The 27,116-nt window shown below is 36.4% G+C and overlaps 1 protein-coding gene across 34 annotated transcripts in view; it reads right to left on the bottom strand.

Moving 5' to 3' along the window:
* Positions 1-27,116, bottom strand: part of LOC124641568 (microtubule-actin cross-linking factor 1) — a 319,179-nt gene that overhangs the window by 99,792 nt on the left and 192,271 nt on the right. For 33 of the 34 annotated variants that reach the window (XM_047179691.1, XM_047179706.1, XM_047179684.1 and 30 more), the window contains 22 exons: positions 25,316-25,509; positions 24,925-25,010; positions 21,636-21,823; positions 20,993-21,124; positions 20,351-20,520; positions 19,609-19,830; positions 19,035-19,239; positions 18,583-18,687; positions 18,019-18,137; positions 17,442-17,586; positions 16,369-16,485; positions 15,873-15,997; positions 15,354-15,582; positions 14,846-15,025; positions 13,807-13,899; positions 13,138-13,312; positions 3,866-4,081; positions 3,361-3,457; positions 2,869-2,989; positions 2,221-2,453; positions 1,697-1,847; positions 459-542 (listed from right to left, as the gene is read on the bottom strand). In XM_047179691.1, coding sequence (XP_047035647.1) covers positions 459-542; positions 1,697-1,847; positions 2,221-2,453; positions 2,869-2,989; positions 3,361-3,457; positions 3,866-4,081; positions 13,138-13,312; positions 13,807-13,899; positions 14,846-15,025; positions 15,354-15,582; positions 15,873-15,997; positions 16,369-16,485; positions 17,442-17,586; positions 18,019-18,137; positions 18,583-18,687; positions 19,035-19,239; positions 19,609-19,830; positions 20,351-20,520; positions 20,993-21,124; positions 21,636-21,823; positions 24,925-25,010; positions 25,316-25,509 — 3,387 coding nt within the window. The remainder of the gene's footprint in view (positions 1-458; positions 543-1,696; positions 1,848-2,220; positions 2,454-2,868; positions 2,990-3,360; positions 3,458-3,865; positions 4,082-13,137; positions 13,313-13,806; positions 13,900-14,845; positions 15,026-15,353; positions 15,583-15,872; positions 15,998-16,368; positions 16,486-17,441; positions 17,587-18,018; positions 18,138-18,582; positions 18,688-19,034; positions 19,240-19,608; positions 19,831-20,350; positions 20,521-20,992; positions 21,125-21,635; positions 21,824-24,924; positions 25,011-25,315; positions 25,510-27,116) is intronic. The other variant, XM_047179703.1, reaches the window with a different exon arrangement.

The following is a 27,116-nucleotide window of genomic DNA, read 5'->3' on the forward strand; positions in this document are numbered from 1 at the left end:
TTTGCGCCAAAATCACCTCTGATATACGAAGAGTCTTGAAAGAAGAGAACGAAGCAGAACATAGCAGGAACGAAACGCTGGACCGAACTCACATCACTCAGAACCTCTCATCAAAATAATCCTGAACATTTTTATACGTATTTTTGTGGAATTTTCTAGAAGAAAACTGGCTAAAACAATCGACTATCGATGTGAAATGGTTCCATTGCGTATAGAATTACTTAAAAAATCCCAATGAAACCAGTCCAAATCGAGATTAAACAAAACACAATCTAGAATTCTAGAAAGTTCCACATAACGCCACAGCCTGATCGAAAGTCTAACAGCCGAACACTGAAACGGCACTTAACTTTAAGAACTGCTCACACTGTTCCGTCAAAACTTACATAAAATTTTGCGACAAAAGTTGAGTAACGTTTCAGCATTTGGAGGTAAGACTTTAGTGTTTTTATATTTACCTTAGCCTCCCTTATGTATCTGCCACCATCAACGTTAACCTTTTCAATCTTAGGTGTCCTCTCCACGACGGTAGTAAGTAGATTCTGTGAATAACCACGTAACACCCGGTAACATTAGAATTAGTTCAGTGCAATGAATATATTGGAGTGACATTAAATTTTTTCGTTAGTCCAAAATATTATTTTTAATTTAAATAAATGAGTAACATAATATAGTGCGAAAATCCGTCTTCCTTTTATGGTGACATAAATTCTTATAACAATAATAATTAACGGTATTCCCAAAAATAATCATAGTAACATGCTTTCTTAAATTACAAAATTCGTCCCAAAAGACCAATATCCAGAAACCGTCTTATCATTAAGTTTAACGTTAATAAATTACATGCAATCATGTAATATTATACAGTGTAATTGAGACCAAATTAGTTACTCTTTCCACATGAGGTTATAAACCTTTAAACTGAGATTAATGGTCTCTGCACACAGCGGGCGCGGCGCGGCGGGACGGGACGGCGACGCGACACAATGTACCAGATCGTCCGGTCACGTCGCGTCGAGCGGGACGGCTCTGTGTGGCGTCATCCGTAATATCTAGTACATTACAATTGCTCAGTGTCGCGTCGCCGTCCCGTCCCGCCGCGCCGCGCCCGCTGTGTGCAGAGACCTTAAAACTCTTAAGTTAACCGACAACCCATTGACAAGTCAACCCGATTCCTGATGAATCTTAACTTTAGGACTGTCTGTTGTCAAAATCCTGGTACGATCCAACTTCTATCTCGGTAAAAAGTAAATCCTTCTGACAGGGCTTATATGGCTGGATGTTCTAAAATTCTTTGATGAATAAAAAGTATAAAAAACAATCGTTGAAAAGTTATCCAGAGTGTCTACTGTGAGTTTTGCAAGCTTAAGTTCTCGATAAGTAATCATAATTCGGCGAATTAAGCGTGTGTTTACATCACATGATTTAAATATTACCCTGTCATTCATTTTGCCGGTTAATATCTCCTGAGTAACCACATTTATAACACGAACGAAAAGCCGATGACAGATTTATTAACTACCAGCTCAAAAAGTAAAATCTACGTACGATTGTATAAGGGTACCGAATGCTTTTTTTCAATGGAAATTACCCTTGTTTGTACTTTCAGACTCCATGTTAATTTACGTATCGTGAACATTAACTTGCAAAACCTTTATACAGGCATTCTAGAGTTAACTAATACTAGTATTCTCACCCTGGTTGGTTCGAAGTGTTCCCTGGGCTTGACTTCGATGGGAGGCTGAGCCTGCAACTTGCTGTATGCATCGTCGATCCATTCAGCCTCTTTCTCTAGGCCGGCGCTGTAGTTGCGCAGGAGTTGGTAGGCCGCTTCGCAGCTACGGAGTCTGTGGAGAAAAAATCTGTGGTTATAATGCAAGTAGATTTTAAGCTTTAATATGTAGTAATTCTATCCAAGCATTGAGCTGTCTGACTGTGTGGAAAACTGACTCGAAAATGTCAAAATTAAACTCAAAATCTTTTGTTCTAACTCAGCTGCAAAACAGCACTTTTTGAACACCAATCTTGAATAAAAAATAGTTTTCTTTTCTCTGCTGCTAGAAACACGAATTATTTAGAAATCGAAATAAAAATTTTGACTTTCTCGTGATGTAACTTAGGCAAAACTGTACAAACTGCAAACATGGACAAAGCTGGACTGTAAAGTATCTTAAATAGAACTCGATCATTCATAACACCCGTTAAATAACCAAAACTCACCTCTCAGCCAACTGACTGCACACATTATTCCACCTATTATTCAGCTGAGAGACTTCCTTATCCAGTCTCTCCAGGTCGATGTGTTTCCCTGCTCTCGGCAGTGAGGAGTGCGGGAGACCAGCTCGAGAGGTTTCTACCAGACGGCGGCAGTTCTCCGCGTCATCATTCATTTGGTCTACTTGGATCTGTTGCTTGCTTACTGCTACTTGCATGCGGAGAAGATCTTCGTGCATCTGGTGAGGGAAATAAAAGTTAGGAGAGGAGTAAATTATATTGGAAACATTATAAATGTAATCCGGCTTTTGAAGTGTGTACTACGTTTAATGGTCCTATTGTATAAGAAGGACCAAAATGCTTTGCTCATCCTTTCTAATATTATAAACGCTGAAGCTTGTATTTATAGATAAGTTTGTGGGTATGGATGTTTGTTCCTCTTTTGCACAAAAAACACAAAATTGATTTTGAATGAAACTTGGAAGTAGGTAATGTAACTTAGAATTAATTTAAAGACTGCTGTTAATCCTACTGTTGGAAGCAGTTCTAAACTTGATTTGATGAATTTCTCATCCAAGTAAAATTTTAATATAAATGATGTAATAAGGTCTTGGTTCTATTTTAGCATGTTAATGGCAAGTAACAAGTACTTACATCCTTCAACAGTTCAACATCATTCGGCAGGTCGTTGAACTGAGCGAGTTTGATCTCGAACTCTGATATCGTCTGGTGATTCTCCTCCATGCTGTTCACTACGATCTCCACGAACTTCAGCCTGGAACACAAATATTATGTCATAAATCATAGGTACATGAAGCCGACCCCAACGTATTTGGGAAAAGGTTCGGGAGATGAAATCATAGGTAAATCATATTTTTTTTTATGTTCTTAGATTTACAAGAACACCTTATCACGTTAATAAATATTTATACCATTAAAAGTGTCTCAAAAGGGCTTCAGCGTATTGGTTTTAGCCCTACGTTAGACTTCCAAATATCTGAGACTTAATAGTCCCGAGAAACGCGTCTCAAAGGACCCAACATTGTCAATGACCTTAAATTACTTCACTCCACATATCAGAAGATAATACAAATAGATCAAAACACTATAATATATGGACTGTTAATAATAACATTGTTTGTTTACCTTTCGACAAAGAGTTGGCTCTTGGTCTGCATGTCGTTCCACTTGCCCATCACCTTGTCGAGGCTCTTCTTCATAGCGGGAGTCTTGAGAGCAATGCCTGTCAAACGAAAACAATTTTATAATTATTACTACTAATAACAAGCTTAAATACTGAATGAATTCTATCTGATATTTGATCAATCTTTATACAACTTAGAGTTAGAAAAAGTACATAGTTAGGTAGGTACTGCCAAATGAACTAACAATATAAAAATATGTAGTTACAATATTCAAAAAGATTTAAGTATTTGTAAAACACTCAAAAAGTAAACAGTATCACCAGACCCCAATAAATGGTCCGTTACTAATTGAGAAAAATGCATCATTTATGTATATGTTTCATTTTACATAAGAGCCTCCAGAGCCATATTTACATTTACCCTTCGAGTACTGGTGCTGGAATATAAGTACCCACCACCCAAGTATACACCTTGATCATTTAATAAATCTTAAAAACACCCCTCACCTCTAAACGTAGCCTGTACTTCCTCCACATCGCTGTTCAGCGCATGTACACTGGTCTCCCAATCCTTATGCTGCAGCACCAGGTGTTCCAACGTGTCGAGATCGCGAGGGATGTGGCTCGCGATCCTCTCGTGCAGCTGTCGTTCCAGCACATCCAGGCGTTCTAGAAGGTTCGATGACTGCTCTGTGAATATGCGGGCGGCGTTCTTCGATTCCTCTGTGAAAGACGATTTTTTTTGTTAATAAGCGGAAACATATTTTATGAGACTAAGGTCAGTGTCTTTACGATTGATAATAAGATAATAGCAAGAAGAAGTCTTATGAAAGTTGTATGTAATCGAACCTGATTAGCATGCAACTAAGAGAAGAATTGTAAGGTACAGACATACTTAAAAATGCTTTGTACTGGGGCCCAGAATCAGTGTACAATGCAGAATTCTAAAATCAATTAAAATAATCACATCATTCTCTTTTCGTAATATCTTTAAAAAGACCAGAAGACTAAACGATGACCGAGATAATTCACTATGCAAACCTTTATATTACAGTAATTCTTTCACTATAGTTCGGCCATTCAGAGAATGCGTTCCTGACACGTCGCGATTGAACTGACGACGTAACTTTGCAATGGCGTTGCAGTTACGATAAAAATATTTTTGCTGGTTGTTTACCGTTTTAACAATTGAGGAGCATTAAAACAACATTATTATATCAATAATCAATGAATGTAGTTACGTCGTCAGTTCAATCGCGACGTGTCAGGAACGCATTCTCTGAATGGCCGAACTATAATTGAATGTAAACAAGTCTACAGTTGTTTCTAAGATCAAATCGCTATTTACAGACTATCATTAGATGTAGTTATGAACTGACATTGTTTCTTGACCTATCCATAATGTACAATTAATGAAATGAAGTTTGTCGTTGTAGAAATAATCATTAATAAAAAGTACCTAAAGATATCTCCCAAACAATCCACCTAAATCTTAAGGTTTCGCTATTTTGTAATTATCTCCAAAACAGCATAATTATAAACTACTCATAGTTTTATAACCTAAGAGACAAGAGATTAGGCTTGTAATTTCACAGATTGCACTTATTATTTCAACAAAACAATTTTTAAACAACGCAACAGCGTAACCGATATAAAAATCTCGCGAAGCTCCATTGCGAAACACTATTGCAAGAACAGACGAACAAAAAACAACCGTTCTGATTTTAAACTGTATACAAACACCATAAACAAAGTCTATGACTTTCCGAACCTTACTAACTTCATGCTTAACCTCTGAAGTAAGCATGGCGCACTTAACAACACCACACTGATTCACAAAATCACGCCCCATTCCAATTCGTATGAAAAAAACAATTTTACGCTTCACTAGGCACCTGGTTCCCGCCGCCTCCGCTCCACTCGTTCCACGGTCCTCTCAACATACACAATATAGATCCTCAAATACATTTAACTAATATTAAAAGTACAGAAAATATTGAATAGTTGGCCGCGATCGCGTTACTGAAACTTGGTGAGCTAGACTGACGGTGTGACACAATACGGTATGACCGAAACGGCGCGACGACAGATTTCAGACCAAAATTACGCAGAGAACTAAGATTCGAAAACGCTTTGTCTATACTCGTGGGCTATTATTATAGAAGTGAAACTAGAAGTTTAGCTCAGACTGTAATAATCATATAATCTTGTAATCTAATTATTTCTTCTAGCAGAGGGAAAAGTGTAAGACGCATTGAGTTTTTTGCACGGCGAGCTCCACCGATGAATCACTAGTTGTTCAGAATAACGGCTTAATGAAATCAATAGGTTTCTATCGACACGTATAAATAGAGCGTCTATCTAGTCTAGAATTTACGAAAAACTGATACATGACTACGAGAATTCAAGTACTCCTATTAAATGCCTTTTAAAACGTGTGAGACTGACCACATTGATCGAATTATGTAAGTACGAAATACTATATTGGAAGTTAAGAATTTCTATCTCAACCATTGACAATAGCATTCAATAGTAACTGAACCTACTGTCACGTTGTAAACTGTACATTGTACATACGTCCCACTCTATTGAGAATTGCATAGATAACTGTCACAACCTGTATTTCAGCACGCGAGGTCAATCAAATTGAACGGAGTGTTCAAAAATATGACATCAGACACCAGAACAGTAGAACTAATTGCCGACACTTTTGTGGTTCCTAGTTTGTGATGATTTGAAGGTCAGGGGGTCAAAGCATGTGACTTCAATCGGGCTAATTTCTTTGAAATCATTCTAACGTTGCCTGGAGCGTCGAGCTTTGAAATTAAAAGCGCGTGTGAATCATTTGGTAAGAAAAAGATTTCTGAGAATAGCTTTGTGGATTACTCAACCATTTTGCTAAATCATTAAGGTGGCTATATTGAATATCTCAAACATATTCAGTTCTAACTTCTGACCAATATAGTGCAGGTTAAAAATAATTCTCCAAAACACTTAAGGTACCTAAATGGCTCAAATCAGAGCAAAGCCCACTACGCTAAATAGGCCTAAACAGCCGGCAATAACGCCCATCATTACACAAGTAAGTACATCAATTTAAAACAAATGACATCAGACCACAATGGGCCTTTTAAAAACAAAACATGGTCGTTACTCCTAGAATTATAAAAAGTGGGTGTTCTTTGATTCGTTTGTGAAATATCTCATAGACAAGGTCGACACCTCACGTTTACAATTGGTTGGTAAGTATAGCGTGAGTGATATCATCATAAATTGGGAGTAGGCGAAATGCCGACCTGTCGGTGTGGGTATTTTTGACAGGATGTGTCAAGGGACTTATGGGAGTTGGTCCTTTGAGACGATTGTTATTTTTAGAATGATCCCATTCAATGTTTGTTCCAAGGATTCGTGGCCTGAAACTATTCTAAACAAAAATCGTAGTTTTTGTATTGAATATAGCTAAGGAGTTAAGTTAAAAATTAGATAACATATATGTCGATTTATAACAGACTATTTATGTCAGGAATCAAGTTTTTAATCTTAAAATAATTAACTTATAATTTATATACTTTACCTCCTTTCCCGAAGGAGAATATTCGCTTGATTCTCTTCATTGTTAACAAAACACTAAAATTGTCACTCAAATCACCTCACTAAAGTTATAAGATACAACATTTTCACTTGCATATATCTTAGTCTATAAACAATGAAACTGTGTATAAATATCACCCAAACATTGAACTAAAACAAAACACTCCCACGTATTAAATAAATATTGGTCCTTTTTACGCTCATAAGGACAAAAATATTATCAACAGAAGTAGGCCGAAAACCTTAAGACCAACTTCAAAATCTAACAAAGTCTATGAGAAACAAATAATACACTTATATGTAACATTAACATCAAAAGTGAACGTTACGCACCAAGGATGAATCGCATATGATTTGCGTATGAAAAAACTGAACTAATTATAGAATTTGATATCATATAATTTGGGCAATTAACGACAGTCTGTTCATTGTAATAGTTATTTGAATAATTAAAATAATGGGGACAATTTAGGCAAAAAAATATTATGTGTATTTTGGGACACTGGTGAAAGAAAGACTATCAGTAAAGACAGATCGATAGGCATTATCGATCGAAAATGAAATCTTCGCCAAAATCAATAAAATGCGCGCCAAATAATGCCAGCTACAATTAGAATATCTGAAGTACTTAGCTACTTTTATTTTTATATGCTAATTTTATACATAATTTATTTCTTATTAAAACTACAGTAATATATGTATTTGTGAGAGTAAACTGGTCCTTTTAATAAAATATCGTATCGAAGGACCAATTTTTAAGATAATTAAAAAAAAAGTTGTTCTGCTTTATACCAAAACTTCATGTACTCTTACGGCCAGTTTCTTTATCAAAAGTTAAAGTAATGTCTAAAGTAAAAGTAACGGTCAAATACGTTTTTTTCAAGGCTAAAGTGACAGCAAAACTAATAGAAAAATTGAATTTGACCGTTACTTTTACTTTAGACATTACTTTGACTTTTACTTTGGCTTTAACTTTTGATGAAGAAACTGGCTGTAAAACATCAAAACAGCACTGAAATGATTATCGTAAACATTGCAGAACTGTACTACATTATATCAGGTTAAGCTAACATAAGCATTGCTTTACTTGCAGAGATAAGGCAAGATGCACTAATTTTTTTATAAGATTAGGACCAAGACTAAAGTGCCGAATGAGTTCAACTTGCGTTTCAGATGAAAAAGGAACTTTAAGAAATTGGTGCTGCAAGTGAAAAGTTTTGAAAAAACTGAAATTGCCAAATCGATAGCACAACTAACTTCATGGACATGCGGGTACTGTTTTTGCATTTTTTGACAATGAAGTATCTATTTAAATTAAGAGAAAAATTTTCAGGTGAAATAAATAACAAGTCCACACTGATGAGACTATTTTGAGCTACAGGGGCAATATATTTTAATTTATAAATTAACGACTTCACTACTCATGAGACAACAACAAATAAATATCGATAAATTACTATGTATCATCACCACTTAGGTGCAACATAAATGCAAATACCCATTCAAAATAAAAATATACCAAAAACATCACACTAAAACAAATAGTAAACTCATATTATATTAACAAATCTAATAAAAAACAACCCTTAAAATGTCATCACAAAGTATCGATATTTAAAACAAAATCACCACACTACATGTTCACTCGTTACTTAGTAGAAACAATGATGACTACAGAGGCGTACGATTCACTAATTGCGACTGACTAGAGCCCGTAGGACCGGCACGATTCGTCCTTTGTCGTGAGACGTCGAAGTTTATTGAAGTGTAGTGCGAACGACAGTTTTGATACTTTGAATATATTTGTAAAATCTTTGTTTTGGGACTATATACTTTAATATCATAAAATAACTGGGGCGATTATCAAAGTACCCCAGTAAGCTAATAAAAAAATTTATTCAAAATCCGATTCCAAAATATCGATATTTAAAACGAAATCACAACACTACATATTCACTCGGTACTTAGTACAAACAATGATGATCACCACAGAGGCGTACGATTCACTAATTGCGACTGACTAGAGCCCGTAGGACCGGCACGATTCGTCCTTTGTCGTGAGACGTCGAAGTTTATTGAAGTGTAGTGCGAACGACAGTTTTGATACTTTGGAAGAAGTTTTATGATGTTTTATTTTGGGACTACACAATATGTACAGAATATTTATTCTAAAAGCCCCTTAAATATATTATAATGACTGATTTTCTATTTTTGATCTATTCTAATACAGAGGAAACATTTTTTTTGTTTGTGCCCCTAAAAGCTCCGACTTCGAAAGTACTGACACAATTTGAAAAATTATTTTATTGTTGGAAAGCTAAACTATCCCCGGATGCTGCAGCCTATATTTTATATGATACGGGAAGTAGTTTCCAAGGGAGGCGGGAAACAGTGAATTTCAAAATATTTTGAATAGTTGTAATAAAAAGTATCAAAATCACCACCACAGTATAATGTCAAGGTGCAAATAAATTACTCTAGTTATCGCAATGTTAGCGAGAGTTACTTACTATCACTTATTATAGATATAGTAAATGTCCTCTTATTCATTAAGTAAAGTACTATTTATAGATGCTCGCGTAATTGTGATAAGCAATATGTTAAAGAACTTAGTGCATTAATGACAACTATGTGTGTATATGTAGTTTTATCTTTTCTAAACATAACGATCCACTGCCCATACTTATACTTTTCTTAAACTTAATTATTAATTTAAGACAAAAATGAAATATTATTTTTGTACTACAGACTTCAGCTTCATTTTCAATTTTTCAGCTCAATCTTAAGCAATCAATTTTTTAGCTTCAGCCAAAGCTAAAAAAATTTGCTTTTATAAAAAATTTACACCTAAAAAGATAAAGAAACAAAAAAAATATGACCAAAGTATCAAGACTGTTCGTTCACTAATAGTCAAGGTGCAAGTACGGTATAAATTACGTTATCTGCGGCACTCGGGCCATCGAGCCACCGTTTAGTAGCCACGCGACTATTGTAAACAACCTGGATACATACTAGGTTTGACTACTGACTATGTTCAGAAAAAACATTTTTTTTTTATAATTGGTGTTTTCTGGAAATGTTTCCCCTTTTTTATATTATTGAAATAAAGAGGAAATATTTTTGTAGGTCCCCTAAACGATTCGAAACTAATGGACTAAATTTTAAACGTTTACAGGCAGATGTTCCCACGGTAAGCGGGTAAAACCACGGGTAATCGTTAGTAAGAATTAATCTCTTTCTGCTCCAGATAAGTCTACTTTCATTCATTTGAATTAAAATAATACATATTAAACTGCTTAATCTATTGGAAACCATACTTTAACCCTTAACTATCCAGAATGCTTTTGTGACGTAACTGACCTGTAGTGTCCAACAGACACTTTATAAATGTAGGTACAGGCCCGCCGTAAGCGGGCGTGCAGCGCGTGCACAGCACGCGGGCGGCACGTCCTAGGGGGCGGCAAATCTAGCGAGTTATCACGTAATATTTAAAAAATACAATATCTTTTTACTAATGATTTGATTTCAATATTTCCGAACACAGCAATAGCGCTAAGAATATTACTTACACTGCCGGTTTCAGTTAGGTACATCTGTTGAAAGGACATTTTCAAAATTAAAGATTCTTAAAAACGATTTAAGATCAACCAGTGGCGTAACGTGGGGCAAATGCTATTTAGGGGGCGGCAAAACTAAACCAATAAAATTTCGGAAAAAGCCGCCCTAGCTTTGGTCGTCTCCTATCAATTTTGACTGTTTCACCCTTTGCATCCCCAAAAAAATTCGCGCTCGCTGCGCTCGCGGCTCCATGTCAGATATCGCATTTTATCTTTGTTTAATAAAATTGTTGAGGCATTCAATTCCGAATAAACATTTTTCGCGCACGTCCGTTATGGCTTGGCTTTTTATGATATGTTCACTTCATGAAAACTCTGGAAAAAATCGCGCTCGCTTCGCTCGCGGCTTTTGCACTTCACTTCTGTGCATATCTTACTTTTTGACTTTGCTTTGTTAATTTACAGTGATTTTTATTTGTTTTGTGTCCTTTAAAAATAAAAATTTCGCGCTCGCTCCGCTCGCGCTTGCTTACATATGGAAAGTGTCTTATAATTTTTCAACGGGAAACCCACCAAATAACGTATTTTACTGACTTTAAACATTGTTATAGATATTTAAGTGCGTTAGTTTAAGTTAATCACAATCTTTCAATACATAGGGGCCACTTGGGTAATGATTGCACTGCATTGATGCCCTAAGCAATTGCTTAGTTTGCTTATGGGCTAACCTAGGACTGCTTAGGGCTTAGGTTACTCTGAACATTTCAAGTAAATAAAAAGTTATGTGTAATGTATGTTATGTATTGCAATAGTTATTTATCCAAAAGTAGGTGGGTTTTCTGCAATCAGAGCGGTGCATGTACATATTTTTTTCTGTTGGACAAGTAAGATGGATATGAATGGGCGGGGGGGGTCCGGACCACCTGGATTCGCCCCCCCCCCCTTATATATTTTTTGACAAAACGTATGTAGTCGTAGGGCGGCATAATCAGTTTTGCACGCGGGCGAACAAACAGCTAGCGGCGGGCCTGTGTAGGTAAGGTATGACAAAGCAAACGAAAGTTATTTTGAATTAAAAAGACAGTATAATGTATTTCAGTAATGTTTTGTTACACTTATTCATTTACAGATATTTCAATATTTTTTTTTCTAAATTTTCAGAGCAGACATTGTGATTGCATTTATCACAACAATGTTTAGAAGCCCCTTGATAATTTCGAAGGGCAAATATAACACGCTTCTTTCTTTTCGCAGCAGGTTCAGATGATTGAGTAGCCTCCCGATTTTACCCTGCCACATCTTGCATGGCACTCGACACCATAAGATTATTATAAGTAAATGTAAATAAAACACAATCTACCTTCACACTCGAATAAAACAAAATATTACTGTGTCTGTTGGACACTTGTGGGTTGATGAAGTACTATTTTCGTTTATTAACCAAAAATAATAAACTATTCATTTTACAAATATTTTCATTACACATTTAGATTCGTTACACATTGGAGATAAATTAGATAAACGGCCGATTCGTAAAAATAAATACTTTCGTTTTTATGAAAACATAAACGCAAAAATGTGTCCGCGAGACACTTGTGGGTTGTTGAGGGTTAAGTAAGGTATGCTTAAGATAATGATAGAGCTACCCAACCCCCACGTCAAATATGACATAAGCCGTCTATTTTAAGGTCACCCTAACCTCATAGACTGATAACAAACTAAAATATCGTTACGATATAAATCTCAATTCCCACGGCTAGTGTTCCGAACTACCATTATTCAATTAGACCAATAAAAATAAGTTTTTTTCCTAACTGATTAATTGCGTTACCGTTAACGTTTACGCTGTGCAATATTATAGTATTTTCCGAATGCATAAAACGATAAATATCAATTGAATTGTTCTCAAGGCCTGTGACAGAAGATTGTAGTAATAATAATATGTTTGCACGACCTATTTCGTTTCTGATGTGTATGAGAGTGACAATTTATTGAGAAACCTAAAGAGAGAAATAAAGGAGCTGATATTTTTGGGATATCCAAAACAGTTGTAAACAAAATCGATCTCAGTGGCGTGCACTTGGAGAGGCCTATGTCCGGCAGTGGACTGCGATAGGCTGATGATGATGATGATGATGAAACAGTTATAGATTTTTGTGACCCTTACCATATCAACGAACAGATATAGAAAATTTCGGAGGAATTATTTCCAGAATTCGGAAGTCGATAATATGCGAAAACTAGAAATTTTCTTAGCATATCATGTTAGAATGATTCTAAATACCACTGGACTACAAACACCAAGATTCCTGTATACACCAAGTAAACTGGTATTCCATTAGCCTAGACAAGAGCACCTATATCCAAAATAAATCCAGATGGATGACACAAATCGTAATTTCCGAATCCATTACGACAAAGTCGTATTAATGTCAATTTATTGTCATATTAGCTAATTGGAAGACCGCGTAAGTTACTGCCTACATATTTATCTAACTAAATAAATAATTTAGGTAATAAGGGAAATACCATACCATTTAGGGTATTTATATTTAGGGCATGTAGCAAAAAGAGCATACCCTTAATTATTTACCATATATAAAAAAAAAAACCTATATTATTTGTACATACCTTCAGCCCTAGCCCTTCGCTCGAACTCGTCGAACAGTCGGTTGACGTCATCGATCTCTCGGCGCAGTCTCCTCAGCTGAGGGTCAGCAGGGTCACCTTCCGCGAGGAGTTTCTCTGCATCCTCGTTCAGCGCGCGTCTGATGGCTTGGCGTTGTTCCGCGCCCATGGCTACGAACTGGGGAGTGAAGGGATTTATTTAATATTGCAGATCTTCATATGAAGTTAAGAGTAACTTAGTTTTCTTGATCACTTTTTTTAAATTCCTAATGTTATCTACCTATGATTATTTATCAATTATTGAAGATCGTTAATGTTATAAATCATAAAATAATGTCCTACATGGTTACATATTTATTATCAGGAACATAAGCTTTTCCATGTATGAGTTTCCTGCGATTTCGCTAGCTTTTCGATAAAAAGTACCTATTCTTTTCCCAGGACCCACATTCATGGAGAAAATCATTACAATTTATAAAACCGTTTAGTCATTTTGTAATAGCCAATGTTTTCAAAATGGACAAAAACCTACTTATGGAATTACTAGCACCATCATATTTGAACAATGACTTTTGTTTTTCGAAAAAGATCAATCAAGCATCAATAATATAATCAGGTTCAGGTAAAATTTTCCACTATTTCAACACTACTATGTACTTTAAATCCACTTACTTGTGGGAAATCCCATCCTTTCACCACCTTGATGGTAGCAAAGATCATGTTCTGACGCATCCTCAGCTGTTTCCTCTGCCATAGTTGAATTACCTTCACAAACACATACAAAACTATTACACACACACCGTAAACCAAATACTGTAACACATTTATAAAAGGCATCACAGTTTTATTAAGATTTATATTTCTAACTAGTTATACCACACTTTTAATTATTAAAATTTAAATTGACTAATTTTAATGTCTTAAAACACAGCTATGCTTGAGTTTACGAATAAGGAATGTATATTTATATACATATGTATAATCAGTTGTTGATCATTCATTAACCGTAATAGTACTGATTGGTTGGTTCACAGATAAAGTGAGTGTCACATTGGTGTTTTGTTTTTGTTTATTTATGTAGTGGTTGTGTCACTGTCTTTAAATATATTGTTGCGTTAATATTATGCAGTTTCCTGATAATATGGAGAGCAAAATTATACTAGAGATTATAAAAAAATTGATTTGATAATAAATAATTTTTGTGAATTACAATTTTTGTGTATCACCCTCACTATGTAGTCTGCATATTAGTGGCATTTAAATTAAAGTAACATCGAAAAAACTCATTTTCTGTGTATGTACATACTTACATATATGGTTATTTTTGTAGCCTGTACCACATTTGTGTATTTTTTAAATAGTACCTGTACCACAAAATTACTTTACCTGTACCATAAAATTGCTTTATCTGTACCACAAAATTGCTTTACCTGTACCAGAAAAATTGCTCTATTTATTTACTGCCCCAGTTGTGTAACACTTACTTCTGTCATTGAACATCCTTGGCAGTCATTACGGGTAGTCAGAAGCCAGTAGGTCTGACACCAGTCTAACCAAGGGGTATTGGGTTGCCCGGGTAACTGGGTTAAAGGGGTCAGATAGGGCAGTCGCTCCTTGTAACGCACTGGCACTCAGCTACATTCGGTTAGACTGGAAGCCAACCCCAAGATAGTTGGGGAAAAGGCTCGAAGGATGATTGTGTAAGACTTACCCTATCGTAAGCGCTGCGCAGCCTGGCGGCGGCGTCGACGGCGTCGTGGCAGGGTGGCGGCAGTGCCAGCACGGCGCCCGGCAGCTGCACGTCGGTGCCGGCTCCGCCTAGCCGCACGCGCCATCTACTGCGGCCACTGTTGTCCACTACTGTCACTGCTGAGCCTTTCTCGATACTCATCTATGAAGTAAATAGAATAATAAATAAAAAAATTACGTCATAAATAATGAAAAATAAAATGTTATATTTTTTTAGGTGGCAACATTAACTATAATTTAAATTCTGGCAATATTCGAATACGACAAGTAAAATTCTGATCTATTTAAGCCACGTTAAAGAAAGAATATACCCAAGAAAAATGTTATAATGCATAAAGAATAGCATCAACTTCGACTAAATGTAATAATAACTAAACCATCACATTAAATCAAATGGCAAACCCACTATCAATTAAAAATAACCCTAAAGTTATACACGTACAACTAAAACTCCAAACTACCATACTCACATTAGCATGCTTATAAGCGCAAACAGTTTCGGCCCTAATAGGCCTCGTAATAGGGGCCCTCCTCTGCTTCACAGGGCGGATCTCCTGCGCGTCCTCTACGAGGCGCGACACGAGGCCTCCGTGAGAGTTCAGCTCCTCGCGAAGTTCCTGCATGCCTTTGAGAAGTCGTTCACCTTGGTCCAGGGTGAATTCGGACTGCGAGAATGTTGTGTTTAGGGCTTCTTCGCGTCTGTAAAGAAATGTTTATTAGTAATGTAATTAATGTTTACTATGATGAGCAATCTGATGAAATTAGGTGGTATGATTAAAGCGGTTTCTTTGCGAAATCTTCTGCGCAAACTCTGCGCAATCTTATGCGCTAACTTTGCGCAATGGTCGTTTTATTCTATACTAATCCCAGTCAATGTTTAGAAGGCTTAAAGCTAGTTATACTGGGTGTAAAAGTTGGGCAAAATGTGTACACGTATAATTTTATGTTTTGAACCTTATTTCAAAAACTTTAAAGTTTAAATTACTTACTTCTGTATCCATTTCTCGGCCTCCTTGACCTCTTCGAAGAAGTTGTGGTACTGTGTGGTATGCTTGAGATGCGTCTCAAGACATAAAGTCAGTTGTAGCACCCACGCCCATTGCGACTGCATCACCTAGGAGAAGAAAATAAATATTAGAAAAGAATTATGAAGTATTTTCTATAGTTACCCGGCAAATGGGATTTCGAAAATAGTTTAAGTTAAAGTTATCGAATTACTCTTTAAAGCTTTTAGATCAAAACTCATTTCATGTCTAAAAATTACTACATGTTGTACTACACATTATATATACAGTTTGTATTCATGATAATTATGAGAATGCTGACAATTACTGTATGTATATGAAGCCATATATGTATATTGAGCCGTTCATTTTGTCCTGAAGAGAAAACTTGATCGATGTCAAAATTGTCCTATAACACATTCAAAAAGAAAACAAATTTGAACCATACGGCTATACATTTAAGGTACAATTTCCAACAAACCTGCAGATGAGACTCGATAGTTTTGGTAGCGGGGTGGTGTTGAGCGATGAGCGCTTCTCCACGGTCGATGACGTTGCTGAACTGTAGTTCTCGCTTCTCTAGCGATGACATCAGTTGCTGGGGGAAAATGAGTTTTATTAGTTAGGATATAAAGACTATTTTTCATTAATAAAGATTGACTCTGAAGGATTAAAGCTCGGTGATACTTTGTGAATGTTTTTATATTTTTTGGAAAAAAAATGAATGAAAATGACTGTTTGACTCGTGTGACCTACTCAATCAGTACAATAAAAAACACTTTAGTTTAACAAATAAAAGGTTCTAGTTATCGATGTTTGAAACTCAATGACTCAGTATAATAATTGAGCCTTCTCCATACGAGAAGGCATTCTCTTAATGGAGAAAGCAAGGTAACCAAGGTGATGGGTTTGCAAGAATACAACCTACTTAGAATCTAAACAGCAAACATGCACTTATCTTAACAAAAAGCACATTGAAAACTAAAAATCGCAACAAAAACGAAATTAATATTTTTTAACTTAAACGTGTAAAACCAACCTCTCTATCGTCCCCAAACGAATGCTTGTAAACAAACAAATTGTGTAAATAATTGTAAAAACAACGGTTTATGGTACGTGACAATGGCGGCTCAAGGGTGGAGGTGAAAAGGTAATTTAAAAGTGTATGATGATCTTTAAGGAAAAAATATGTACAGGATTTTTCGGAGGACTTTTTTACAGTCGATAGAGTTGATTTAGGTATCGATAAAATCATTTTAGTCGATTAAAATTATGTGATGATTTGGTAATTAAATTGTGATTGACGAGTATATTTAACAGGAATTTACAGTTTACAGTCTGAATCATTATTCAATGTAAAAATTATTTGCAGTTGTAGAACAACTCAATTTCATATCTCGATATAGGGATGGGATTACAATATATCGATACTTTAGGACGCGCTATAACTTTTAAGCATCATACAGCCTCAGTTGTCATCATAATAAAACTATACAAGTACTCACAACATTTATATATGTATAAATAACAATACATAAACTATATACTCCTTACCTCATAATAATGTTGTACAGCAGGCAGATTAATGTGTGGGTCTGCCCAATCGCGTGAGAGTTCCACTTGCTCCTTCTCGTTCAACCAGTTGAGTTCAGCTGTCGCTGATTGTAAGAAGTCTTGGAGAGCGTCTAGGTCTGACATGCTGTGGGGGGAAGTTACTTCATTAATACTAAGTTTTGTCGCAAATTAAATTATTTTGGAGAGAAGATGAAGGTTGTATAATAAAGGTAAACGAAAACAAAATGAAATGTTTTCAGTTAAAATATGTAAACTGCATATACAACACACGTAATAAAAATACTTTATAAGTTTATCAAACTGAAACAAAGTAATCATTTCACCCCTTATAGGGGGTAGCAAATTTACAATTATTGACTAGACTACAATAACGAGTAGCTGTGTCAATTTTTTTTTTTGTATAATATTATGAAATTGAAAAAGGGTTTTTAAATAAGGTACTGGCACAAAGTCACTTGATTTATCGCTTCTGTATCGCAAAAGAAAATTGTGTAAAGTGTCCAAAATGAATGCAACCTTATGTCTATCAAAATAAAGTTCAAATTCACAAAGTTACCGTTTAGTACTGGTAGACAGCAGTTCAGCATACAACTTCTGCAGCTGACTGAGATGTTGATTGTACAAGTTCAGCTCTTCTCCGCTGAAGTTCGAGCGGTTGTGCACGCATTGTTCCACCTGAAAGAATAAAGGAACTTCAACCTTACGCCAATAGAAATAGAGCTTCTATTACTAGCACACGTCAGTGGCTACTACCCACGGAAGAAAACATGAGCGGAGATGCCATAAGGCAGTTAGGTCAGGCGCCTTCTTGTAGGTCAATGTGATGTACGTTAGGCGTGATCATAATGCTCAGTACTATTATCGAGGTGTTCGGGGTCCCTGTCAAAAAATAATCCGTCAAAGATTGGTCTTAAATGAATGGATTTTTTTTCAAGAAGATTTATGAGGGCGGAGCTAGTAACGTTCCTCGTCCCCCGAAACGCATTTTGGAGCGCTACTTTCTTAGAAGATTTTGCGTTATAACATCTCCATTAGTCATTTTGTTCTCCATGTTACTACCACTTTGACATATAATTTTGAATCTTATGTCGAAAGCAATAAGGTTGTAATCTGAACGTACCTTAGAATGGAACTGGTCGATCTGTTTGTGCTCTCTCTGATGTTTGTCCAGCTCGTGCTGAACTGACGGCAAATCAGAACCGTAGTCCGATTCGTGGAGTTTTTTCTGTGAAAGAAAAGAGTATTATTAGGTGTAGTTTCTACATAAAAGCCTCTAACACTGGAACTGACATTTTGCTTAGAACTTATACCTTATATGGTTTCTAGAGATCGGAAGAAAATCTAATCCTTTGTCATTTTGAATGAACATTATTGCAAATTGTTGCGCAAAGTACAAACCTTTGAGCAAAGTACAAATTTTTGCGCAAAGTACAAATGTTTTGCGCAAATCAAACATTTAATTGTTGTCCTATAGGTAAAAGGTTGACCATAGCTAAAATATAGAAGATTTATTATTTAACCTCATATTCTACTTTTTATTATATCCAATTTTAGTAGGTTTCCATTACTTACCAATCTCTCCTTACACCATCTCGTAGCCTCACTGAGCTGCTGGAACTTCGGGTCAGCGTCATGGACTCTGGTCTCCAACACGGTGCGGGTCTCACGGCGGACCGTGGTCTGTTGGACCGGCATGCGCACGGATGAGAGGCGCGGGACCAGACGCCCGGTGAAGGATTGGCGGGCGTTCAGCCAACGATCGTGGACTTGTTGGACGCTGGAAGGATCAAAATACATTTTAGATTACATAAGCATGAATAAACTATGTTTTTTTTTTGTGACGAATGGTAGAATTTAAGTGGATGACTAGATTTTTCCACCAGTTCATTATTAAAAGTTTACCTATTTACGATATTTTTTAGCAATGTCTAAAAATACCATAGGAACTTTTGAAGATCTTCCTCACTTCGATTGATTTTATTGACTAGTCGATTCCCGCTCTTTCACAATTCCAAACACTTTATCTGTCTCCAGGGTTAATTATCTCCGTACAAAAAATTTACCTCAACCGGTTCAGACATTCCATTTAACAAACAAACAAATCTTTACAATTTTAATACCACGCAAATATTTCCATCCAACTCACCGTCGATGCAAATCAGCAGCTTGAGGATATCTCCCGTCCCTCAAGGCATGGGAGTCCTGGAACATTTCCTGTATAGTATGCTCCATAGCTCTGAGTTCTTGTTCGATTTGTTCGGCAGCGAGCTTCGCGTCCGCGGGGTGAACGCCGCGCTCTACGCGTCGGATCTCGCTCTCGATGTGGCGTTCTACGCTGTCAAGACCGCCTTCGGTTTGTTTTATGTCCCTGTTGAGAAGATTTTGTGATTAGATTTAGAAATTAGTGTTTAGAGTTTTTCTTTGAGGGAGAGATTTTAATAAGAATAAAAAGAAGACTTGGCTACACACTTAAATTTAACCTGGAAATTGTTATTTAAATAAAACCACTTTTACGGATTTTATCGCGGTTATATTAATATGATTTAATCCCGACGTTTCGGATCTTTTACACCGTCTATGGCCACAGGCAGACTAAACTTTAAATTGGTAGTTAGAAGATCATTCATCATCAATTACATAAGACTGAAACACAGGGGAGTTACATAAGAGAGTAAATAAACGGAGGAAATAAGGTAGTATATAAGAGAAGTATGAAAGAGTACATACGGCACGCTTATGAGGGGTACTCCCTTATATATTTCCTTATATACACTGACTGAAGGGGGGACAAAGGCTTCCCCCAAGCTGATCATATGTCTAACGTAGATAGCTGATCTCCTTATATGAGAACCACCTTCGCCGACAATCGGCTAGGATCATCACATTACCTGTGCAATTTCTCAGCAAGTCGCTGCAGCCGCTCGAGGCGTCGGATCTCGTCAGTGAGGTCTCGCTCCCTCTCTTGCTGCGCCATGAGGAGACGTGACCACGCCTGCTCTAACGCGTCGGGTCGCAGCGTCGGCTCGATGTCGCACTCGCCTACTGATTCGAAGTATTTCTGGAGACAGATAGAAGATCAATTAAGTACAAAAAATGCTTATGATGTTGCGAAAGAAATCTACTTATAATATTTGTAACTAGTTATTAAGTAGAGTAAGTGGTTTCCTAATTGGGGGAACACAGTAATCAGTTTCTATGTATTTTGTGTTTAATGTAAGTGATCTGTGTATCCCCTGTTGAAAATCCAAATCCGAATAAATAAATACAGCGAAACTGATATTTCTGACTACATAAAACAACGTTTAAGAAAGAATATGAATAATAAAAGGTGCAGTTCTTAATCAGTCATAGGGGTTAAAAAGGAAAAGGATGAAGGGCGTCTAGAGAATGCAAATTCCATTTAAGAAAAACTGGGCTTTTCATTTTATTCATAACCCCTTTGACCCAAAAGAGACCACATGATTCAGGGTGGTATATGTCACCTTTTACCAAAGAACCTGCTATATTAATCCAGAAGTAATGTCCCTCACCTCTAATTCCCTGTAGTGATGGAAGAGCTTTTGTTTCTCGCGCTGCCTGAGCGGCACCTCTTCTTGGCGGAACCGCGTGCTCTCGCTGAGCAGCTTCTTCATTTCGATCAAAGTTGACGGGAAAGCACGGTCCTGGAAGAGAAAGCAAGGGTTATAATATTTGGAAAAAATACATGCTTTCGTATGTTGTTAAACAGTAGTGAAACTTTAATGGCCTTACTACAAAAACTTTAAGCCCTGTTTTACACTTGTCTAATAAAATTTTGGCTGCAAAATGAACCATATGTCAACGTCATAATTTGACATTTTTTTAGACAAGGCATAAACTAACGTTTAAAAGTTTTTGTGGTAAGACGGTAACAGGTTATGCAGCAGTTTTCATCATCATTTACCAAGCCTTTTCTCTAACTATGTTGAGATCGGATTGTAGTTTAACCAGACGCATCTGAGGACCAGTATTTTACATGGAGCGACCGCCTATCTGATACCCAATATCCCTGAGTAACCGTTGTCAGACTTTGTTATAACAACTGCCAAAGATGTTCAAATGACAGTCGCAATTTTTTAGCTAGTGCCTTTCCCACCGGTGGCTCTGGGAACGTCTCGTACAGGGACGAGACGTACGTGATCAGAGACTCCTCACCTGCATAAGTGCGCACTTCTCGTGCAACCAGGCGCGATGCTGTGCGGCCTGCTCGGTGTAGGCGGCGGCGCGCCGCTGCGACTCCGCGTCGAACAGCGGGTGAACCGCGGGCGGCTCCGGGAACGTCTCGTACAGGGACGAGATGTACGTGATCAGAGACTTCTCGTCGGGCTCGTGGGTGTCCACATCTGAGGAGAAATGTGTTAGTTTTAACGACATTTGTTCTAAAAAATTACAAAGCTATTTGTTCTTCTAAAGTCATCATCGTTACAGCCTAAATACATCCAGTGATGGATGAAGGTCTCTCCCAAATTGAGGGGATCTGATTAGTAAGCGCCATGTGGGATGTATTTAGCTTCGAAAGTATCGACCATAAGATACATACAAATGTGCAGACCTGGTCTAAAAAATGATGAATGGGCTGTTGTTTAACAGATTGCCGTTTAACGTTGGACGAATACAACTAAAACAATTCATTTGCTTGCAATTGGCTATCATGATTATATTGGTATTGGTTGTATTGACCACTGGTCCCGAAAACATAAACTTACCTACTAACAATCACGTTCTTAATAAAACTCAACTAAACACACAAATAAATAGTTTTACAAAATTAAACAAAATGATAGCAATTAGTCGCCAAACGACGCGACAATCGCGCAATAAAATCGCACAGTCGAGGTTGCACCGATTATTCACGCCAAGTTGCACCGACTTTGAAATGTAATTATTCTTTTGTTTGTCTCTGTTTTACTTCAGAAGTACGTTCGTTATTATTGTTGTTATTAAAATGATATTTCTCCACAATCAGTTGAGATAATAAGCAGAACGGCCTAGGCCTCGTGTGGTACATGCGATTGACTCATATGTAACGAGCGGTATAGTTGAAAATGCATTTTTATATCGAATCTTAAAATAATACCTACTGATTATACTAAAACTGGAGCTGCTTTTTATTGTTTCGTATAAGGCCCAGACTCGTACAAGTAAAGCAAAGTGGAGAAGTTTTTAACAATCTTATTTGGGATTTGTTTATTAAGATATCTAAGACTAAAATTCTAACGATTGTTTAAAAATTTCTACTACTGTCCGCTTCATAACTTAACGTTATTTTCTTTTATCTATTTACTTACATAAAAATATACTTACGTTTTATGAAAACTGTAATAAGTCTAACAAATCGTGTTTGACCTTATAAACAGAACTTCACTCGCACACCTTTAAAAAAATCATTAACCATTTTCCACACGATCTTTAACCATCTGTAAAGCCATACACACACTTGACTACAAAAGTCACTGCTCACCTACACTTGTCCAGCCAAATCGTTAACAATACATCGTAAACCATGAATCAACTACGACCACAGAGTGGAGAAAGAGCGGAGATGCCATAATACAGGTAGGTCAGGCGTCTACTTCTATGTCAAATTCGTACGGTGGACCAAAAGCATCAGTTACGAGTGAATGAACGAGGCGTTCGGGTTCTTTGAGACATCTGTCAACGATTTTTGGTATCACAAAGGTCCAAAAACGGCGTACAAGAACGAAAACAGTAACGTATCTCGTCCCCCGCTCACCCGCATTTTGGCGCGCTAGTTTCTTAGGCGATTTTCCGTCATGACACCTCCGCTAGTCCTTTTGTTCTCCATGAACTACGACCGACCAATTGTGTGTATCAGCCAATAATTTAATATTGTCTAGACTCGTTCAATTCGTGAATACAATCTATTTGGAACAATCAGCTTTAAATAATAGGAAGAAAAATGTTACAATTGAATAATGAATTCAAATTAATGGGCTCGTGATTTTAGAAGATTATATTGGTGCTTTTTTGCATTGTCATTGTAAATCAGTATTAGGGAGGTAGGTCTATACCTTTTCTTAGTTACAACCGACATTATAAAATCGTGGTAAATACCGTTTAAAAAATAAGCTCAACTGAATACAGTGCATGCATACTTATCTACATTATAAAGCCGAAGAATTTGTTTCTTTATTTGACTGCTTGAACTTACTAATCCTAGGAACTACGAGACCGATTTCAAAAAATATTTCAGTGTGAAATAGCCCATTTATCAAGGAAGACTAGGATATTTCTTTACCGGGTAAGCTTAGTAGTTCTTACAGGACACGGGTGAAAACGCTGTCAAAAGCTACTGATCTATAAAAATCAACAAAAAACTACTGATGTAGTTCACAATTTCTTCTTGTTGATAATCCCCATCATAAATCCAAACAAGAAAACCGTAACACATCAGGAAGATTACACCTACATATCCACCACGCCAGTCTACCAGTCAGTCACGCCGTATAAAGTAGCCAGCTTCGTATCGTTACGCATTGGCGCGAACCATTCGATCTACAAACATTATAGAAATTTATTAGCCGTGACCGCACTTTGCATGAGATGGCGACGCGTAAAAAATGAGCCAAGTTTGTGAGCAAAGGGTCTGGTTTTCCCATAAGATTTTATCGAGAATTTTAATTATAAAACTTCTTTGTCATCATCAACGGAGAAGTTACTGAATGTAGGATTCTCCTATTGATTTTCAAAAGGATACCTTGGGATCAGCAGCCTTTATTCAAGGCGTTTATAAAACGTGTGTTGAGGAAAATTGTTTTGGAGTCAATATTTGAATGAACAATTAAATCTAAACTATTAATTTATATTGATGAAACTACATCACAAAAACATAATTGCTGATTGGAAGAACTTAGTTTTATTCAATAGTTTTACAAAATGATCTTATTATAGGGAAACTAAGTATCAAAATATTCATCCGCATCGCTGTCAGCTGGGATCGTGCCCAAAAGGCTGGCTGCATTGCCACGCTGGATGGCAATGCATATCCTTTGACCGAAGTATAGGCCAGCCCTTTGGTCACGATCATTGCTGATTGATTTTTATTATTAATGTTTTTGTGATCATCTACCCGAATGTCTCTCTAGCTCTAGTTCATTCTTTCCTCTTTATTCTAAAATAAGTCTGAAATCAGCTGAGCTTACCCTAAAGGTACAACTTAATTTACCTGTCACAGACAATTATTTAATTGACCCCACAATGACAATTAAATTATCTTATACATGGATCGGATTACGTCGTTTCAATACTGTAACACTTACCGTAAATAATTATATCATTCTTAGAGTCATAATTATGACACTATTGAGTCTGAATACGTCAGAAACCTTCTGATTAATGAACTATTCTTCTTTGTAAGGCAATCAGATTACATTAGAAATAGTTTATAGGCTATTATATTTTTTATTGTATGATTGACACTGACCTTCGGGGTCCAGTAACCTGGTTACTCCGTACTCCTTCTCGACCACATGGAAGGCTGTCTCCAAGCGCTCACGGACTTGTCTTGATCTGCGAAAGAATATGTTATTTAGTCAATTAATGTGTAAATATATATTTTAAATTAAATGATGCTTTGTCTGAAAAAAATAGTCAATTTGAAAACAATTTTTCGACTACATGTTGCAACACAAGGAAAATTAAGTTGAATTAATGCAGCTACTAGACTACTGCTCTAAATGCATGCGAACATTGAATAAAATACTGACTACATAACTATGTTTTAATAGTAATGAAGTCTAATTTCAAAATAAAATAATAGTTATTTAGCACATAAAAACGCACTCTCTGATCTACAAAATAAAGTCGCCAATTACCTGATATTACGCCAGTCTATCAGATCAGGGCGGTTCCTGTGTATGAGCGCGTTGAAGGCCAGTCCATCTCGCCATGATGACGTGAAGTCTGCTACCCTCACGCCAGGGTACTTGGCAGTGGAGCGCCGAGCCCAGCTCAGCAGTGCTTCGCGGGCTGTCACGTTCGCTTCCTGACCGATTACGATGTCGGATATCTGGGGAAGAAGAAAAAAACTATAAGTATAATAGAAGAAAAAAAACGTAGGATTCAAAACCGCTTTCTATTTTGAAACACACCAAAAATATAAATTGAATAATTAGAAAATCATTGAACTTGGCCAGATTTTTTGTGTTGGTAAAGGCTAGTTTGATTTGCAACAAGCTTTGTAACTAAGGCACGTTTTTAATTAACAATTTCTGTGTAATTTTATTTCGATTAATTAGAGTTGTAGAAAATAATCGTACATTTCGATATCAATAACGGCGCTTTCAGATTTCGGAAACTTATTTACTCCTTTCAACGCAACGCTTTCATTAAAGGTATTAAAAATATATAATTTGACATATAAAAAGCCCTGATATCTGTCTACAGGAATGTAGGTATAAGTTAAATTATGAAAGACCATAAAACAACAGAAACTATCTACATCGATGATATCGCGAAAATTTTACAAGACGTGAGAATAAACCCAATTAATCCATTACCAACAATGGCCAGTTCCAACTGAAACATTTCCAATATAATTTCAGTCTTATTAGAAAGAGATAGAGTCTATAATTGATCGGTAGAATATAGAACTATGATAGAACAGTCGATGTTTCAAGATCATTATCTAGATAAAGATTTAAATATTGTGTTGTTGTCCATCTTGTAGATTGAAAATAAGTTAGCTTTCATACGAAGTCTGAATAGAGAAATTATATTCAACGTTACATTATCTGTAGCGGAATTTCTCTTCTCAGTTTTTAATTAAAAGCGACTGCTAAGATCATCAATTGTTAGGAATGACAACCTATCTGTAGGAACTTTCAAACGACACGACGATACATTTCATAAAATTGTAGAAGCAAATAAACCAATAGAAGATGATAAAACTGCAATACAATTTTTGCTAAAACAAGTCTTAATTTCTATAGAAGAAGATTGCGTTACATTAGCTCAAACACCACATGAAAACATTTTAAACAATCCTGCACAAGATCACATTACGGTTACAATGAACAAATTAACACAGAGAACTAAACACCTCTTCGTAAACATGATAATCGCAAAGATATAGAGTTTCAGTGAAAGTTAGACCAGTTCAACGCTCAGTCTGGCTCACATCCAGGCCCAATAATAGACTGGAACTATGAGGAAATGTGTCTAGCGGTGTATTAGTGTCACTATGTTTATTGATGACTGGACCAGTTAATAACGTACTGAGTAATATGTTTAATGAAGATTTTAAAATTAGATGTTTCCTGCAATTTCTAGATAAACCAGTAAAAGGAAGAGAGTCAATCTATCTTGGTGCTAACAATCCCAATAGGTTCAGGTAAACTGTAAATGAAATTACGGAAAGAAGTTAAGGATCCCAAGCATATTGCTTTCGTGAAACTCCCCCTTTCAAAATTATTTCATCAATCCGAGTTCTTATTTAACGAAGTGTCTAAAGATATCGTCAAACTGAAACACATTTAACAGTAATTTGTTTCAAGTAAAAAACTACAATTTGCACCAGAATTGAGCGGTGAGCCGATTCATAAGTCAGCGTAAGAAACTTGCGATATAATTTCATTTAGATCAAAAATTGCCGTTATTTAGAAAACTTTATTCAAA

Source organism: Helicoverpa zea, chromosome 22 (genome assembly GCF_022581195.2).
Source record: "Helicoverpa zea isolate HzStark_Cry1AcR chromosome 22, ilHelZeax1.1, whole genome shotgun sequence".
NCBI classification, from domain to species: Eukaryota; Metazoa; Arthropoda; class Insecta; order Lepidoptera; family Noctuidae; genus Helicoverpa; species Helicoverpa zea.